Below are 13,874 nucleotides of genomic sequence, written 5' to 3' on the forward strand. Positions count from 1 at the left end.
TGCTGACACGGCACCAAGACAGGTTTTCAGACCCCCAAATTCAGCCAGGTCCCAAGGACTCTCTAGCCACTTTCAATGGATGGCAGAGCAGGTACCTGCGTTCCGAGTGCCTGGCACTCACATCCACATTCTAACCTCACCGGACCAGTTCTATCAGGCCATGAAGGTCAGTGTTTTTCCCAAAACAAAATTTCCTTGGGCGAATGGTTAATTTAAAAAGATGACATGCACGTACATATAAAAGATCAAAAGTTCAGAACTTGATTGCACAAACCATAAATGGCTGGATGAAGAAGAGCAGTTAAAATAATTAAACTTAATTAAATTTTCCTGAATGTCATCATGATGAGGAAATAACATAACAAAGTTTTTTTTCCTTTAATAAATGAAACTGTTCATACACGACTCTAATACAACAAGAACCGGCAATCATTAATGGGTAAAGGTATTGCATGTGCAGCAATAATGATGTCTTGACCTATTGACCTATTGTGTCAAGAGAGGATTTATCGCCATGAATGAATGGATGGATGGGTGGTGATCAAGATACTGTATGTGAGTAGATGTTCTTTATAAGAACAAAGTGACATTTCCTCATAACTCATAATAAAGGAAAACTAGAGGATGAATACCTTGGCCTTGTGCTATTAATAGATCACTTTCTTTCATTAACACACAAGCACTCTTTTGTAAAGATTGTCATCAGTGATTGATGACACTCGCATTTTTAGATTGCTCCTAGACATTTGTTTTTCTTTGACCAGAAAAAATTAAATCAATGACAAATGCGTCATTGGAAACAAAACCCTGTGTTAGACATTTTTAAGGTACACATTTAAAATATAATTGTAAATGTTTTTTTCCTTTTTTTCTTAAATTGCAAAAAACAAAGAAAAAAAAATGTTTAGTACAAGTTGACAAGTATGTAGCAACATGGTCTGTTTTACCACTTTAAATGCATGCTCAAACATGTCTGTCCCAAGCTGTTTTTTTTAATTCAGTGAGCAATCACCCATCTAAGTAACCCATCTAAGTAAGATGTATTCATTGTTTTAGTCAGATTTATACAATTTTCTTTGCAGTTATTTTATTCTCTGGTATTGCTTCTACTTTCACTACAGGCACGAATTCAGACAGCAAAGAGACGAGTGGTGATGGCTTCTCTCTACCTAGGAACAGGGCAGCTGGAGCGGGAACTGGTGAGGGGAAAAAAAACTGCCCTTTCCTTGTCAAAGAAGTAGATATACAGCAGTAGTAGTCTCTTTTTTTACAGTAACATGGAATTGGACAGGTGAGAACAATTCAATGGTATCACAGACACATGCCGAATAACTGGTCAGAGATGCCAGAAAATGTGAGTCAGACTTCTTCCAAGAAAACCACAGACTGGTCTGTTGTTCTCTGGGCCAGCTACAAGGAAAGACCCAAAAATGCAAGGGTTTATGGGTACAGCTGGCATGTGATAGCCCACTGTTCTTCATGGTTGGAAGGCCTAGCATAACAACGTAAACACAGAGCAAACCACAGTCTGGGCCGATGCTCGTATTCAGCTAGCGTTTTTTTTTTTAGCCTGGTACAACAGCAGCAGCAGAGGGCGAGTGAGAGGAAGACACGTTCCTCATGTTAAAATACAGATTAAAGCATCTGAGTTCATGTGAACGTTGTTTTTTGCTCTATACGGCCACAATGAAGTACTGCATTCATCCGAAGAATGTGAACATTGTGTGGTTTAAATGGAAGAATGTCAGCAGCAGGTATGGTTTCACTCTGAAGCCTGGGATCCAGGCACAAATAAAAGCAAACAGTCACACCTGCTCAGCATATTTACTCCAGTGCAAGTCCAGCCCTGGAGAATAATCAGAAGGCTTTAAGTAGTATTTGTCTTGAGGTTGACATATGTCAGAGTAGATCAGGGTGTTATACTGTATGTACAAAAAATTAAAGATTATGGCACTGTTATTTTTTGACCACCAGTTATGGGAAAGTGGAAACAGACACACCCAGAGAATGTAAAGAAAACACCCTAGTTACTGGGTTACTGACACCTTTTGTCTTTATGCAAAGCAGCAAGTACCAAGGAATGTAATTCTGCTGCATCAAAAGGCAAGACAACGAAGAACCTAAACTGTAAACAAAGGAGGTTTCCGATTTGAGACTAAATTGCAGATTTCCCATTTGAAGTGAACCAGTAATGCTCATATTTATAAAGTAAAAGCAACATGTTCATGTAGCAGCACATATTAAACATATTAAAGATGTGATCTGTAGAGCAAGCGATGTACAACAGTACATAGTAAAGATGTGATCTGTAGAGCAAGCGATATGGACGCTGGACAAAAGAGCTGAATACTATGTCCAGACAGGTTTGAGCAGAAGGGATTAGAAATGACACGTGACTGCAGGATAGCAGCAGTGATAGTGGCCCTGTCAGAAAACAGGAGGCTAAACAGGAGGTGGCAGTGGTAAAGGTGCTGGGAAAAGACAATTATTCAATAAATGGAGTGGATATACTGTAAAAAAATAAGGCTAACAATGAAGCTAAAGGTCCTGGGAAAAATCTTTAAGGACATAAAAATGTGCTTACCTCTGCAAGAATTGTCAGCAACCACATGCAGTGTAACAACATGACATGATTTCCAGCCATCCTGGGCCAACTGGGGCCAACTTATTCATAAATCATCCTTTTCATATTGTCCTTCTGAATGACCTTCTGTTTTTTACATTCACTTTAACAACTTGGAAAAAGGAACCAACCGCAAAATAAGTGGGGTGTAGTAAATGTAAATATTGCAGTTTGTCAGGTTGCTTGGATTCTCATCCTGCCTGGAATCCTTAACATAATCAAATAAAGAAATGTAAGATTCATTTAAAAATTATTTTTTCACAAAAAGGCTGAAACTGTTTTTGCTTTGATAGCCAATCTAAATCCATCAACCAATCCAAATACAGTATCATCTGATCACTATCTAGTTGCAGCTACTGTCAATGTTTCCTGACAGTAAATCAAACTGCTTGAATATCAATTAGTTTCTTTGTCAATTATTTTTTAAATGTATCCACAGCTTCCCAAATGTGAATTGTAATAATAAATAGCAATTTGTTATTCACTGCTTCATGGCCTTGTTGTAAACTCAAACAGTTACTTCAAGCAGCTCAAACAATCACATGAAGTCTCACATCTGGCCTTGAGGCTTCTGCTCCTGGAGATTCATTCAGAAGAACAATAACGCTTAGTACTGACTGTTAGTTTCACTCATAGACCCGGCGTGATGACCAAATGCTGTTTCCCTGCTCTGAAAGAGAAACCACCTCTCACGAGTGCCGTCACTCATTGTCTGATTAGCTTCTGAAGAATGCAGAGATCCCCAAAGAGCTCCGTACTGGAAAGAAGAAATGTTTTACTGGCATGTAAACATGCCCTCCGAGGATGACGTGTAATGCATTTGGGCTCCAGATGAAGAATTCTCAGACTGCACGTTTTCACAAGTGTTGGTTTGATATCAAAGAGGAGAAGAAGTAGTTACACCTCAATAAACAGATGTTAAATAAACTAATCTACAGTCATATTGAAAAAATAAATGAAAAAAATTGTGAATTTAGAGATGAAAAAAAAACAGTGAAATAATCAGTCAACTGCCCATTTCTAAAGATCTGCACAAAAATTGCCAATATGTAATTTCTTCAACAGTTTGACATAATTCACAAACCTCAGTGTGTGAGTTTTTTCTTGGAAAAATGTAAAAGAAATGAGACGTGAACGCGAGACTCTAGAGAACAGGAAAACATTCGGACGGATTATTGATGTTGACATATGCCTTCCTGCACGAGTGAAAATAATACACTGCTTGAAACATAGTATGAGGAATCAGATTTTTAACCAGGGCCTTCTGATTCCTCAGGGGTATTTTTTATTATATTTATTGCTCAGAATGTTTGTATGTTTTTCCTCTGTTTAGGTAGAGTGTATAGAAGAGGCTCTTCAACAGTCACAGGACCACAGTCGCTCTCCTGACCTAAAGGTGTCCATACTTTTGGACTATACCCGTGGATCGAGAGGTTGTTGCCTTTGTTCTTTTAAATTAAAAAAAGAAAAACTATTCTTGTCATCTTGTCGCCTTGATCACGTCTTGTTGTAATGTCTAACCCTCAGGTCAGGTCAATTCGAGGACCATGCTGCTGCCTCTGCTGCAGCGCTTCACTTCTCAGATGCGAGTCTCTCTGTACCATACTCCAGACCTGCGCGGTTTACTGCGACTGTTGGTCCCTCAGCGCTTCAATGAGACCATCGGAGTCCAGCACATCAAAGTCTACTTGTTCGATGACAGCGTCATCATTAGCGGGTATGGTTCTCGTTAGCAGGAGAAATCCCTCCTGCGCCTCCTCAGCCTGTCTGCTTTCACTCTCGGTTAATCTCATTCCATTTTATTCGTAGCTTTTGCGTAATCCCACCGCAGGTGTTCACTGTTACTGCTCGGAAATGTCCTCAGAGTTTCGACATAGGCTCACTAAGAGCAGAGTGGGTGTGCTCTAAGCTGAATGGACACTGTGCCCTTCAGAGACTCACGTTAACACGACACTGCATTGATGTTAATGATGCAGCTTGTGTGAAGAACAAACATTTAAGTGTGCGTGTGCTTTTTGTTAGCGAAGAAGAGATCACAGACTATTGAAAAATATATATTCATTTCAAAATAAAGCAAAACTCAAGCAAGATGAGAATAAAACCTGGTTTTAGGGATGAGATTAGTGCAGCGTGTTCACTAGATTTAAGTCACACAGTGAAGTTAAATTAGTCACTTAAAATCCAATTACAATGTCTAGAATTCTTTTCCATTTTATAAGGCTCAAATTTTATTTTTTTTAAACAATGTTTTAATGAACGGTTTCGCCTTTTTAAACCCCATAATTAGTTCATTAGATAGCGTCATCTGCCAATCTTTGAATAAATCTCCGGATGACATACCTGTAGTTGACGCTTCAAATTTGTCCTGTTTCACCAACGCTGTGTCCATATATCTGCCCTCTGCTTGGTCCTCAACATGTTTTGGTCACGCATGCACTAAACTTTCCCAGATGTTTCTGTGCATGACGCACGTTGGGTAGATGCTGGAAGAAGAGAATATGATGTTTAATAAAAACTGCTGAAATGCAGACATGTTAATCTGACTGTATAACAAGCTAAATGGATTTAGCCCGGTACGCCCCCTTCCTCCCACTCCTCCATCCTACACCGTGCTTGTTTGAGTTGCATTCCTGTCACTTATTGTTACAAGGCATTATTATTCAGAGCAAGAAACAGCATTACATAAAAGGGAAGTTAAACAGAGACCATACACAAAAGGACAATGGTGGTTACATAGGTTTTCTCTTTGTAAATTGCTGCTGTACATAGTCCACCTTGAAATAGCTCAGCTCTGCTGACCCCCTGCCTGCTCATGTGCTGAGTCTTCCACCATGGCAGTTGACAGATGATCAACTTCATCATCTGTTTCTGCATTAGTGAAGCTGCAGGGATTCCTGGAACAGTGTTCTCTTCCCTCTCACGACAAGAGCACATCCTGCAGTTTCATCAGAGCAGATAAAATGCTTTTATAGAAAACTGACTCCTACGTCGACCCGACTGTCACAGGATTGATATCAATTTATAAGGCGATGGAGTGCAGTTTAAATTTGGATCAAACGGGTGAACTAGAGAATGAGTTATATAAAGCTGTACAGTTTTTAAAAATCTGTTTTGTTTTTTAAAACTAAGCTTTTCAAGACTAATGCATCATATGCTGTTTGTTTTAGAAGGATGACATCACATTATTGTAGACATTTACTTGAATCTGTATTGAAAGAGTTCATTGCCAAATTGTGTTACAGCAGCTGCACTTCCTTCTATTATTTACACTTGTTACTGTGGTTAAAGGTGAATGTTGTGGGCTGAAGTGGCACAGTAGAAGGATTTCCTCCTGCCATGCAAAGATTCCTGGTTCAATACCCCCATCCCAATTGCATGGTGTCAGGAAGGTCATTTGGCGTGAAAATTCAGTCAGATTCCTGGGTGGACCACTGCTGTGTAGACCCCTGGTAAAAGGACCAGCAGATGTGTGTACGTAAAGTAAGACTTGGTCTAAATCTTTCCCTCTCTTGCACGTTGAAGGGCCAACCTCAGCGACTCGTACTTCACCAACAGGCAGGACCGCTACGTGCTGCTGGAGAACTGCAGAGAAGTGGCTGACTTCTTCTCTGAGCTGGTGGAGGCTGTGGGAGACGTCTCCCTGCAGCTGAAGCCCGACGACTCGGTCACCATGATGGAGGGCATGGTGCACCCGTACAATGGTATGAAATCGAACACTGTGAGTGTGTAAGTATTTGTGTGCGAGTCCATGTTTACCCCAACATGTTTTGACACTTCATTGTCAGTTTCGGTGGCATCACCCCAGTTTTTTGCAAGAGGAGCCGATGGATTTCGCTAATGGAGCTTGAAAGCTTAGACAGGCAGATAAATTATGTTGTTTTTTTTTTTCGCGTGTGTCCGCAGAGTTGGAAAGATCACACACTCTCTTGTGGTTGGGTAGCCATGAGCCGGATATGAAATTGTCAGTATTCTTCTCTGCACACACACACACACACACACACACTGGTGGAGTGTGTCAGTAACTCGAGCACACACTGCCAGGATGTTCATTTGAGGGATGAATGACATCATGTCTGCAGGACTGAACCTCACCAGGAATAGAGTTGTGATGTCACGGTGCTACTGGAAGACGATATTTAGTGGGAAGTGTGCATGCACGCACACAAACACCCCCACGGCAACATCCAGGGTTGACGTGACAAAAGACAGAGCTGTACTGGACATTTGATTGGTTTCTGACCATTCAAGGTCTTTCCTACATATACTTTATTCCTCTTTATCTTTTTTTTGTTTTGTTTTTACTTTGTCTTTTTTTGCTAGTCTTTAGTTGGCAAGACCCTCTAGTTCTTTGCCCAAAGAGAAATCTCAGTATTATTTGTGAATAATTGTTATTATAATCAGTGTATCTGTACATCCTAAAGTTTTAGTTACTGTAACTGACAAAAGAAAATTCCTTGATGAAAATGATGATGGATTCAGAAAATTAACTTGTGAATCACATGTATATAAACAGTTGTGACTTAAGATTTATTCTTAACTGTAATCAGGCCTGACTTTGATACCAGTAAACACAGTGGGAGTGGAGGACACTGTGACCTACAAGTCATTCTGACCCATTGATTCCCCCTTGGCTTTACTTACGTGTATTCTCCCATTTTCTGGCTCTTGAACGACAAGGCAACAGGCAGGATTTCTCATCAGTGGCACGGGAGCGCATCATGGAGGTCATGAACACAGCCCACACCAGGCAGCAGCTGCTGATCCAGTCAGAAGACTCTGAGGACGACAGGATGAGTGAGGGGGAGGAGGACACTTGGGTGTTTCCTCTGGTGCAGATGAAACCTCTGGGCATCCAGATGGACGAGCAGGTCACACAGGTGAGAAACCAGTGCTGAAGCGGAGCAGTTATGAAACGAATGATTGAGGAAGTCTCTTAGCTTCACAGTTCTAAAACGACCAGTCTTTTTTTTTTCTTCACATCTTTAACTTGTCTTTCTTCAACTCCTGTCTCATGTTGACTTTTCAGCGTTTGTTGAGAGACGCCGAACCAGACTCCACTGTTTTTCTAACATCGGGCTACTTCAACCTGACCCAGGCGTACATGCGGTTGGTGCTTGGGGCTGGAGCCAGCTACCGCATCCTCACCGCCTCCCCAGAGGTCAACGGGTTCTTCGGTGCCAAAGGTGTGGCTGGAGCCATTCCCGTTGCGTACATTCACATCGCCAGGCAGTTTTATGACCGGGTTTGCCAGATGGGCCAACAGGAGAGGGTCCACCTGCATGAGTACCACAGAACACAGTGGACCTTCCACGCCAAAGGTGAGAAAAACAAAAGTTCCCAAAACAATGGTCGCTGCTTAGTCTGAACTGATGTTGAAATGCGTCCCAGCTCAGGTTTGAATGTGTCTCAGTATGTTTGTATTTATCCAGGGATAAAATGCATGTGTCATAAATCACAACAGTGTGAGTACGGTACATGTTGTAATCTAATTTAGTAGTCTTTGTATTTAGACTACTAATTTCTGTTTCCTGGTCAATTATGTGTGTGTTTTGTTGGCAGACACATTTTGACATAATGAAAGGCAGTCACTGAGCACGTACTGGTTCCACTAGTTTATCTGTGACATTTCAACAAGTTAATCAGTGTTTCTCTCAGTGTGCTCCTCCTGAACCTTAAAGGTCATGGACATCAGTTTAAGTATTCCTGCTCTACAGCCAGTGACAGTTAATAAATGGACATAAACCAAACTGTGACTTTCCTTTAAAGGACTTGACCCGATGTTTTGTGAATTCAAACGTAATGTAAAAACAAATAAAAACACCAAACTCTGACTGTGCTCAGCTCCTCCTTCTTGTGGTTAACGTGGTATGAAGCGTGAGAAAAGATGGCTCGTCATTCCGTCATAGCCTCAGGGCAAGGATGAACACTCAGTTTTTCTCATTCTTTAGGGTTTTGGATCCATGCTGGGGATTTCTGCTTGGGCTTCCTCTCAGTTGTGGTCAGGGCGACTGCTTCCCTGCTCCCTGCTTCTTTTTCACTGAGTTTTCTCTCCTGCAGGTCTGTGGTATTACCTCCAGGGGCAGGAGCGACCTTGCCTCACTCTAATTGGCTCCCCAAATTTTGGTTACCGCTCAGTTCACCGTGACCTGGAGGCCCAAATTGCCATAGTTACAGCAAACAAGGAGCTGCAGAGTCAGCTGCAGGAGGTTGGCTCTTTCTCCTTCTTAGTCAGCCACAGTGAAAAATAACGATGATGGCTGGATGACTAACTCTGAACTGCACACACCTGTGTCTTTCGCAGGAGCAGGAGATGTTGTACCAACGATCCACGGGGGTAGACAACTCCACATTTGACCAGCCGGACCGCCACGTCAAGCTGTGGGTCAAACTGGTCACTCCTTTCATCAAGAATTTCTTCTGAGGTGCCACCAGGTGCAAACACACAGACACAAATGCACTGTAAAAAAAATTAACAAAATTAAGATTGTCCCTGAGAGTTTTTGGTTTGTTGGTTTTTGGCCCGAGGCTCTTCCTACTCTTATCAGCCTGACTCTAAGTATCAGCAAAAATATGCAAACAAAAAAAAAACTGCTCTGCCCTCCAGAAACTCTGATATCCTCATTAAATACAGCTGAATCTTCAAGCTGAATATGTTTTTCCTGATCAGAAACAGAGACAACAAAGTATAACTTTAGTAATAATGTTCATAATAACTAGTATTAAAACATTTAACTAGTCTTAACACTAGATATACAAGAAACAGCGCCTAATAATATACAACAGAATCATCAATCAACAACTGAATCCACCAAAAGTAACCTGGTTGAATTGCTGATAGAATTTGGGTTCAAACATATGAGTATGAAGCCATTTAGAATGTGGATGTTCCCAAAATAATCCAATAAGAGAAAAACATATTTTTCAGGAGAAGTTTAAACACCAAGGTTGTGTGGATTTCAGCTTTGTTATTTAGATTTTGTTATTTCTGCTTGGTAGACAAATACATGCCTGAATTCACACACACTAAAAGAAGCTGTGGCTTCTTAAAAAATGTCTCCAATCATTGCGGCAGCTCGTAAATCAAAGGTCCCATCTCCGTCTTCCCAGCAGCCGCAGTCAGGGCTGTGAGTGGGGACAGCATGTCGGCTGATTCACTGGTGTCGAGGAGGTCTGAGTCAGAGCCGCCGTGATCTGTCAGTGTGGTCTGTGTTTCCCTGACTCTTGTCAGGACATGGTGAGGTGAGGTCAGAGAGGGAGAACTGAAGTGTTCTTCAGTTCTCTGCAGAGACAGAGTTTCAGACATGAGAACTTCTCACTTAGGTTTTTTTCTGAAACAAATATGTAAAAAAAAAAAGCTGTCAGGATCTCAGATTGAGTGAGAAATGCTGAGCTGTGTTTTCTTTTTTTTAGTTTCTGAGAACAGGAAATGTCACAGGCTGGATAGTGACGGTAAATGGGTGGTGTCTTATCACTACCTGGAGTCGGGAGGGAAAAAAAGTGAGTGATTTGCTGCCAAAAAGAAAACAGTCATTAACGACTCTAGCATGATTTCCGAGGCTGGCTGTTGTTCATTTGCGGCAAAGGTCAGACTGATTCTCATAACTGTGATTTGCAAACTTAAATATAAGCTGAAAAATGGTAAGAAGACTTTTGGTAATCCTCCTGTCTCTGTCTGCCAGGATGATGAAAACATGCAGGCGCCTCTGCGATCAGGTGCTGGAAATCCTGAAACAGGAGCCTCTTCATTGTCACTGACACACAGACTGTCAGCTTGAATTACAAACTGCTGTGTTTCACTGACACTGATACCAACAGCCTGCAACTCAAAGTTTTTAACGGGGAACGAAACCAAACGGCCCAAAGTGTTGTTTCCCATTGATAAAAGTTGGGTAGTTTAGACCCTTCCAATAATAATGATAACAATAACAATGATGTCATAACACAACAGCCTAAAGAAGTTTTCCTCATAATAAAATACATTTCATTTGATTTTAAAGTACAGTAGTTATCTCAGATGCTAACCTTTTCAGTAGGTGGCAGTAGAACAATTTAAACAATACACAGCTTCTCTTTTAACGTCCAGATGAAAGGATTAAATTAGCTTAACCAAGACATTGCTGTAGAAATAAATTGTTATATTTTTACCGGTAAGAAATAAGCTCTAAAGCTTATTAAAGTGAAATAATTAAACATTTTTAGGTATACAGCGCCACACAACTACGTAGCTTTGTACTATATTTAGCCAACTAGCCATACTGTCACCACCGTCGGCTGTTGGTGATTGACCACACTGGGCCACCACCTCCACCACAGTCACTACACTCCAAAGCTAAATGTAGTTCTTGTTTGTCCATGGGGAAAACAAGTTTAACCACAACAAGGAATTCACAAAACAACCAAAATATTGCATTGACCTGATGTTGAAGCACAAACTGAGAAACTGAGAACAGTGTGACTGTTTAAAATGCTTGATCTTGTCAATAACATTAGTACAAACCCTATGGTAGCAGCACATCCTGGACCCACATTCTGTTGGCCCTACCAAAGTACTCTTCACCATCTTTAATCTTTAACCTTTAACCTTTAACAAAAAAAAGGAAATGAAACAGTTAGTTCAAATCTTCCACATGGGAAATTGATTTAATTGTGTGTACGTACATGGCACGTACAAATCAGCAGATGGCAGCAGTTTTGACCGACTTGATTTGAATCATAAGGGACATGTGATACAAACGCCCTGTAGAAGGTCATGAAAGACCATTGGTTGACCTTAAATCAGTGATGTTTTGTCTCTAAACTGTAACATGTGGGTGTCTAGAATTTAAAAGTTAAACGTAACCTTGGCAGTGTTCCGTATGCATCTGAAGTATCTTAGGGAATGTTTCTTGCTTTGCTTTATCCCTGTACTTTAAATATATTTTTCCTTCACTGTCCAGCAAATCCCCCTTAAAGACCCAGTCCACCAATAAATCATTCATTCACTCAGTCATCCAGTGCTAACAAGTGTGCAGCCAAAGCCACAGAGCTCTGCTGTTCAAGCTGTAAAAACATTTTGACAAACCTTTGCACTGGACCATGTTATTCTATATTACAGTGAACATGGGATTGAAATTCTTAATACGAAGGAAGAACAACCAGGAGAAACTAGCAAAAGAAACACAATCACTCTTACTATTAGATCCATTGTCACAGATGTTTTAATAATAGGTTTCTAAAGCTGACCTTTTTTTCTTTTAAAAAAACCCCACCATTCATAAGTAGTTGTTGAACTGCCTTCGTCTTTTTTTGTTTTGAGAATCTCCTCTGTCCTATGCGCAGGTTGCTACCCATTTTTTGAGAAACACTAGATTAAGTCAATGCTTAAATATTGCATTTTGGTGAAGATGTCTCATCTCAGTAACTGGAAACAGTTGGCCAATGATGGCACTTAGGGTGACCTAGAAACCCAAAGGTCAGGATGACTGGTTTTGAACTTTACTCAAACCACTAAACGCATCATTTACTGTCAAAATGAAACAACACTTTTATATAAACCATTGCCATAACTGCTTCATAAGGACAAAGAAAAAATAATTATATTAATTAACATGTTGATAAGCAGCTAGATAACTGCTAATGTGTTTCCAGACATACCTGTGATAACATTGGGTGAAGGCAGGTATTTATGGCTGTAGTCCCTCAGATTCCTGGTAGGGCTTTATCAGGTTTGGACTTCCTGTTTTGTGATTGTGAAGTCTGTAATTTTTTTTACAAGTTATATAAATTGATCTTTTGTTACTTTATAACAGCTCATTATCACCCATAAAATAAATAAATAAATAACCGTCTAACCCTTAACTGACCTTGGATGTTGTTCTCTGAGTGTTTGTCCATTCTCACTCAGGTTTTCTATCTGTCTGCTGCTGTGATAACTGCACGTTTACTGCTTATCTCCACCTTTTTCCTGCCAGAGGAAAAAACAAAACACGTCGCTGGGACAAAAGCATTTCGGTCTAAAAGGACACAGTGTTTTTCTATTGTTAGAAGCAGGTGAAAACAGTCTGGAGCTGAGCCAGGGTCTGTACACAGACGAGCTAAATGGTTAAAAGGTCTGCTCTGACCCGTGTCATCGCAGCAGTATCAGCAGGCAGGGACCCGTGTCGTTGTGATGAACCACACTGCCCTCTTGTGTTGGAACTGGAAACTTCTCATTTGATGGGTCAAAATATGACTGAAGGCGAAATGACCCCATATTACCTTAAACTACCGTTTAATAACCCACTATAAAGGGTTTTACTTTATGAAGAGAAATTTAAATTTTGATGGGGAATAAAATACCCTTTTTCGATTCTAATGAGAACAGTATGACTTGAAAGTCTATCAGTAAATAATTCATATTAAGAAAATATGTAAAATACTTACTTTAGTTTTAGTTTAGTTCAATTTTTTGAAAAAATTAAATAAAATCTGACCTTATATTAATCCAGCCATTTGTTTTTTTTGTATTTTGTTTTGTAGGAGACTGCGATCCCACAGTGAAGGACTCCATGAAGGTCGGTCTGCTCCAGGACCAGGACTACATGAAGGACCTTCTCACCACATTTATCAGTGACTCACAGCAGCAGATGTGTGTGGAGTGGAATCCCTCATACTCTGCATTTCCGTACTGTGCTGTTGTGTTTTTGTACGAGCAGCTGCTGTAGTCACACCATGCCACATACAAACAGCCCCATCTACTGCATGTCCATCTCTACAGGTAGGTGGTGGACATGTGTGGAGGCGACAGCCTTCATCAGTGAGTGACGAAGACGAGCCTTGATGATAGTTTTAAGAGGTTCCTGGGTGTGTTTATAACCTTGCCCACTGCAGTAATTAAACTGCACAGTGACTATGTCATTAACTGTTTAAATTAAAGGTTGCAGTTGTTTTTAAATCACTCCAAATGTCTGACTCTTTCATGTAAGTGCCGTACATTTCTAAAATAATTATTATAATTCAAGACACTTTTTTAGAGGACTGTTGAAAGTGAATTATTTGTCATTGACAGAGCACACCACCACCCACACAACAAAACGTGACCTCTGCTTTTAACCCATCACCAAAGTGACTTAAGGGTCAGCTTAACCACCTGGGGAGCAGTGTGTGGGGACAGTGCTATGCTCAGTACACCCCAGTGGTAACTTGGCAGTCAAACCTGAAACCTTCCGGACCAAAGTGCGCTAGTTTAGATAGTTTCCAAAGAGAATCTTTCCTATTCATATCACAAAAACAG

At 40.6% G+C, this 13,874-nt stretch overlaps 1 protein-coding gene and 1 long non-coding RNA gene across 3 annotated transcripts in view; one reads left to right on the plus strand and one right to left on the minus strand.

Moving 5' to 3' along the window:
• The window catches only part of LOC112487301 (uncharacterized), a 16,381-nt gene extending 9,005 nt beyond the window's left edge, over positions 1-7,376 (minus strand). For both annotated transcript variants that reach the window (XR_003050262.1, XR_003050261.1), the window contains exons 1-2: positions 7,265-7,376; positions 4,964-5,106 (exon numbers count right to left, since the gene is read on the minus strand). This is a non-coding gene — a long non-coding RNA (uncharacterized LOC112487301). The remainder of the gene's footprint in view (positions 1-4,963; positions 5,107-7,264) is intronic.
• pgs1 (phosphatidylglycerophosphate synthase 1) lies at positions 7-13,538 on the plus strand. The gene is made up of 10 exons (XM_008314288.2): positions 7-166; positions 1,122-1,199; positions 3,957-4,056; positions 4,151-4,340; positions 6,146-6,324; positions 7,301-7,500; positions 7,650-7,941; positions 8,681-8,829; positions 8,925-9,045; positions 13,121-13,538. The coding sequence occupies exons 1-9, from the start codon at positions 80-82 to the stop codon at positions 9,042-9,044; spliced, it is 1,395 nt and encodes a 464-aa protein (XP_008312510.1). The 5' UTR covers positions 7-79; the 3' UTR covers position 9,045; positions 13,121-13,538.
• The last annotated feature ends 336 nt before the right edge of the window (positions 13,539-13,874 follow it).

This window comes from Cynoglossus semilaevis, chromosome 8 (genome assembly GCF_000523025.1).
Source record: "Cynoglossus semilaevis isolate Cse_v1.0 chromosome 8, Cse_v1.0, whole genome shotgun sequence".
Lineage (NCBI taxonomy): Eukaryota > Metazoa > Chordata > Actinopteri > Pleuronectiformes > Cynoglossidae > Cynoglossus > Cynoglossus semilaevis.

What these genes read in the sequence shown, in the direction of transcription:
- pgs1 (XM_008314288.2), top strand. Translation starts at nt 80, where the DNA reads ATGGCAGAGCAGGTACCTGCGTTCCGAGTGCCTGGCACTCACATCCAC. An exon ending in GGCAGCTGGAGCGGGAACTG is followed by an intron (nt 1,200 to 3,956) that starts GTGAGGGGAAAA and finishes TCCTCTGTTTAG; the next exon opens with GTAGAGTGTATAGAAGAGGC. An exon ending in CATGGTGCACCCGTACAATG is followed by an intron (nt 6,325 to 7,300) that starts GTATGAAATCGA and finishes TTGAACGACAAG; the next exon opens with GCAACAGGCAGGATTTCTCA.